At 40.7% G+C, this 5742-nt stretch overlaps 1 protein-coding gene across 1 annotated transcript; it reads left to right on the top strand.

The window, feature by feature from the left end:
• Window positions 1-357: 357 nt before the first annotated feature.
• On the top strand, window positions 358-5329 carry LOC131258213 (photosynthetic NDH subunit of subcomplex B 5, chloroplastic-like). The gene is made up of 6 exons (XM_058259354.1): window positions 358-635; window positions 1186-1221; window positions 2377-2434; window positions 3289-3351; window positions 3439-3497; window positions 4792-5329. The coding sequence occupies exons 1-6, from the start codon at window positions 411-413 to the stop codon at window positions 5017-5019; spliced, it is 669 nt and encodes a 222-aa protein (XP_058115337.1). The 5' UTR covers window positions 358-410; the 3' UTR covers window positions 5020-5329.
• The last annotated feature ends 413 nt before the right edge of the window (window positions 5330-5742 follow it).

Below are 5742 nucleotides of genomic sequence, written 5' to 3'. Positions count from 1 at the left end.
ACCATTAAAATCCTCCTAAGGTCCAATGTACTGTTTATTTGATATCCAATCTATTAATTTGGTCATACAGGCCCAGATGAAGAGAAAAAACAAAAATCAGCTTGATCCAAAACTTTTATTCCCACCAAAATTTTTGTAATGGTCGACGCTCATTCAACACTGTTTCCTGTAATGTGGTATACTTGAGATTGGGATACATTTCATTTTTGGTCTCACATCGTAAAATATTCTGTAAAAATAGATGGACGGCATGGATGAAACAAATACATCATGGTGGGGCCCACAGAGCACTGACCACCAGCCATTGGCCGCTGTCAGGGGGAGTATCCAATCCGTTCCCACAAAATGGGAGGAAAATCTCAAAGAAAGAGGGCTGCAATTTCAAAAACAACCAAACTCCGTAAATAGAAATGGCCATTTCTCAGTCCTTCATCATGGCCGGTCATTCAATCTCTCTCGTCCTCGCTCCCAAATCCTACTGCAGAATTAGGGCTAGGGTTTCTTCACATCCTAAAACCTTATCTTTCCTCCGCCTCGAGAAATCCCACCCGTGCAACCTCAGCAGCAGATCTTACTCCAACACTAGATTGAATGCTGCTGGGCTATCGGAAATCGAGCCCGATCTCTCTGAAGGGGTGCGGATTGGATACCGACAAGGTCAGTAGCCAAATGGCTACTGAAGTGACATCACCAAGCTCTGTGGACCCCACCATGATGCATGTGTTGTATCCACACCATCCAACCATTTGTAGAGATCGTTCTATGGCATTACAAAGAGAATGAGATGGATCTAAATTTCAAGTGGACCCACCATAGAAAATAGTGGGGACAGTGACATCCATCGTTCAAAATTTCTTATGGGCCACGGTAGTTTCTGATGAAGCTGATATCTTTGTTTTCACTTCATCTATCTCTATGTTAACTTATGAACAGGATGGATCTCAAAAATACATCATTATGGGCCCTATAAATGTTTCAACGGTGGTGTGACGGCTCCCACGATTTTCCGTGGTGGGCCCACTTGAAATTTAGATCCATCTCATTCTCTTTGTAATGCCATAAAACGATCTCTACAAATGGTTGGATGGTGTGGATACAACACATGCATCATGGTGGGGTCCACAGAGCTTGGTGACGTCTGGCTACTGACCTTGTCAGTATCCAATCCGCGCCCTCTCCCAAGAGGCGCGCGATCGGTGGGCCACTAATGGTATCAGCCCTGTAAGCAATCCCATCCGCTGCTTCTTTCCTTCTTCCCTCCGCTTTTTTTTTTTTTTTTTTTTGCTGCAGGTTATTTATTTGATGCGCGCAGTGCGCACCGAGAGTTTGGTGCTCCCATATCTCCCACCATTTAAAGTTGGTTGGCGGGAATCTAGCAAGTATCTCAAAATGCGTTTTTTTTTTTTTTTTTTCGTTTTAAAAATCGGGATTCTCTGCAATTCTTATTCACCTGGGTAAGCGGATTGCGTAATGAGTAAACTCTGTGGGGCCCACCATATTGTTAGTGTCTTATCCATGCCGTCCATTCGTTTTATCAACTCATGTTAGGGCATGAGCCCAAAATCGAAGCATATCCAAAGCTTAAGTGGACCACGCAACAGGAAACAGTGGGATAATGATCTTAACCGTTGAAACCTTTCCAGCGCACGCAGACATGGATGAAGGGAAGACACAAGTATCAGCTTGATTCAAAACTTCTCTGGTGCACAAGAAATTTTCCACCGTAAGTGTTCAATTCCCACCGTTTCCTGTGGTGTGGTCCACTTGATCTTTGGATATGCTTCAGTTCTGGGCTCATGCCCTAAAATGACGAGCTGTTAAAATGGATGGATGGCGTGGATAAGACACATACATCATGGTGGGTCCCACATAGTTACTGAGCTACTCTGTACTCAATCCGCTACTCAGTACGCAATCCACGTCCTTCACAAGGGCGCAAAGGTTATTAACAGCCGTGGAACTTATTCAACTACCTGTAAATGTCATTCAACTTTCTATGTGGGGTCCACCATGTGAGACCGTGATGATGGGATGCCCCAAAACTCAGGTCTATATGATCAATAAGTGAGTCACACCATAGAAAAACAACGGACATCATCAACAAACTTCCAAATTCACATGGTAGCCCATGGTGGGGCGACCCTTCTAGATGGGTAGTGTGCCCCACAAGCAGAGTTGTAGTCTTGTAGAGTAAGCTTTTTCTACAAACATTGTAGGGGATCCACACCCTTTTAAAAAAAAAAAAAAAATTAGAAAAAACCCCAAATTTGAATGCTTGTTAAGGTTCCTGCTACTGTTGTTGGACTGCAAGTAGATGTGTGTTCACGAACTTTTCCTCATTTATTTATTTATTTATCTATCTTTTCTGAGTTTCAGGATGAATTTGTTTATGGAGAGTATGATGGGCACCACACATATCACGAAGGCCATGAAGGTGATATTCTCAAGGACAACCTGAAATATTGTTTACATGGAATCCACTGTGGTTGATCAAGGCCCTTCATCTGGTGGGCCTTGCTTGGATGGCCTGTAGTGCAAAATGGCACTGATGGGGCAATCCTAACCACAATAAATGGACCCTTCTCACTAGGTATGAACTATTGTCCTTCATACTTTAGCTGTCCAATAGCTGGATCAGCCATTATTTGCACCATGGACCATCCACAGCAGGGTCTATCAATCTGTTACTGCAGTTTCCCACAGGTAGGACAGCTGGGCAGCATGGATTAACAACTCATCTAATTCAGCTGTCTAAGTTGACTCGGACACGGTCGAGACGGATCCAGTTCGAATCCATGAGCATGCATTCAAATAATCGGATCACCCATGACTATCTTGACCCGACTCAGGACTCAACGAGTTGCCGAGTCTTAAAACCATGCTGCGCAGGTGTCCTTCAGAGGTCAGACTATACTTTTGGGTAATCCGATGGAGTATTTTCCATTTACCACATTTTTATTATTATTAGTTAAGCATATATATATATATATATAGTGATTCAATGAGGGAGGGAGAGTGGTTTGCAAACCTTGATGGCGATATCGATGCTCCAATGGTCTGCAAGCATTGATGACAATACTCCAATCTGGGGATTCTGATGCACGGACCAACCATGACGGGGCCCATTGAATCCATGAAGAAAATTTTATTTAAAAATAAAATTAAATAATCCTCAAACTGTGGCTTTTTCATTGTTTTTGCCAAGTCGAATTAAAAGACCTACAGATTGGTTTTGTTGTCGAGATTTGAGTTTTTGAATGCTGCTTCTAACATGAATTTATGATTTAGGGACATTTTGGGAAGGAGTCGTGTCAGAGTATACAGCCGCAGAACCTCCTTCAGGTTTTCAAGGTATAACAGCTCACCAACCCTTCATAATCTTATATTTTTGCTTTTTGTTGGTTAATATTACTACTGAATTTAACATTTTCTTGGCAGGGATCATGTCATGGCTCTTTCTTCCAGCCATGGCTGCTGGGTTAGTATACCACGTCCCGGTAAAGAAATACCTAGTTTTAGAAATTCCAAGTTACAGAAATTTTATTTTTTTTTCATGAACTGTTAGCATAGAAAGTGGGAAGAAGGAAATTTTGGTACAAACTAGTTATTGGTTTCTTTAAATCAGAAATAAATAGGATTATCTTCCTATTGATCCCTGGAAAACTGGGTTTTTCTTGCGTTCTTCGACGATTACTTTTCACTTCAGTATACTGCATTTGGGCCTGTTTATGTAGATGAATGGAAATTTTCTGGCTCCAAGTTTCCAACTTTGCTTATGGTTTCTACTGCCTACAACTCCATGTCGAAATGTATTTTATTGTTTCACATGGAAGGGTGCCCCCGAAGTTGATGTGTACTCAAACTTCGGGATTGCTGAATCTCAGACGAGATAAATATATAAAGCAATGGAACCATCATGGTAATTTTTGACTCCTACAAAAGGAAGGATGGTAAATGGATCACTCAACGATCTGGTCGGGAACTACCCCCTTCATGGGTGTCGCAGTGGCTCTATTTGCGATATTCCCATCTATTATGTTGGAGATTTATAATTCTTCTGTTTTACTGGATGAAATTTGAATGAGTTAGGTACATAAGAACCATGAAGTCCTAGCTTTTCAATCCAAAATGAATCACTTAGGAGAGAAACAAAACTCAATGAGGTATATGATACTCAGGTTGTGTATGGCACTTGACACGCAGGCATGCAGAAATTGTACACATGCCATATATCAACTCAGATAAAACCTTCTAAATTGTTCGGCCACTGTCGCGAAGTCACAATCCCAAGATCAGATTGGTTGAAAAATCCTAACCTCCAATTCGTGGACACTTGTTTGTGGAAATAACACCGTTAGATATTTTTCATTTTAATTGTCCAATAAATGTCAACCAATCCAATAGTCAGATAATCAAATAAGCTTGATTTTTGGTCCATGATACATCTACACTGGGTAGAAAATTTTTTATGGTTTAATTTGACTAGTATGCCACATGTGGAATTTCTAATTTTAAGTGCTTGCGTATACGACTCATCCGGAGTATCAACGTTCGTCTCCAACTCAATTGAGTTTTGCTGATGGTTTATGTGCAAAACGACGAATTACTGCTTGTATGGAGCTGTACTGAGAACTTGTCAGCAATGAAAAGATTTTGCAATTCCTTTTTGAGTTTCTTAAACACAATCAATCCTATTGAACTTTTCTTATACATAGTCATGCTCACACTTTAAAATGGCTGTTGACAGAAGCAATCTCTAATCTAACTGCTGTTGTGGGGTCATGTTTCCAGGGAGAGTACTTGTATATTGGTGCAGCTGTTTTCGTGGTGATTTTCTGCGCTATTGAGATGGGGAAACCAGATAAACCCCACAATTTCGAGCCTCAGATTTACAACATGGAGAGGGGAGCCCGTGACAAACTGATAGCTGATTACAATTCCATGGACATATGGGACTTTAATGAGAAGTATGGGGACCTCTGGGATTTCACTGTGAACAGGGACGATATTGTGAGATGAAGGATCATTGCCGACTGACGAGTGCCTAATCATTCCACATCAAGCTGTCCATGGTACTAGAAGTTTTAAAGCTCCTAAGGAAGCATTTGGATGCACAAGCGAATAGAATCATGATCATTCAGTGAAATCAGGTGGAAATGGCAACTTGTAGTTTCATTCCTGTACAGTGCCACTTGAATGTAATGTTTGAATGTTCTAATGCAACTCAAATGTGGGTAGTGCATCCAAACACTCAAAGGTGGTGATCGGTTTATGAACTAGAAACCCGTTTGATGACTTCAATGCAGACAATGAAAACAAGAATTTAGAATGTGTTTGGATGCCGCTTGAATTGCTGGAATACATCCCCATGTCGGAAAATGGTTGCAATTACATGGTTAATGAAAAGAAAATGTACATGAACAGTTGATCTTGAATACACTCAGCAACCGAATCCTTCATGCATTGGGGTTTTTACTCTTTTACAGCCGAATAAAATCAGATCAGTTGATCTTGATCACTATATTATTGGTAAATTGGCAAGGACAAAAAAAAGAAGAAGAAGAAAGAGTGTTTATGCATTCTTATTTGTTACTGCATCACTGAATTACATATAAATACTTGCTGAATCCTTAACCAACAACAACAATCCATACAAGTAGAAAGTAGCTAAGGAAGATGAGGCAAAATACCTTAAAAACATGGGAAAAAAAGTTCAGATTTTAGCTGGTGAACCACATTTCA

This window comes from Magnolia sinica, chromosome 10 (assembly GCF_029962835.1).
Source record: "Magnolia sinica isolate HGM2019 chromosome 10, MsV1, whole genome shotgun sequence".
Classification (NCBI taxonomy): Eukaryota; Viridiplantae; Streptophyta; class Magnoliopsida; order Magnoliales; family Magnoliaceae; genus Magnolia; species Magnolia sinica.
This window is presented reverse-complemented; position numbering and strand designations above follow the sequence as displayed.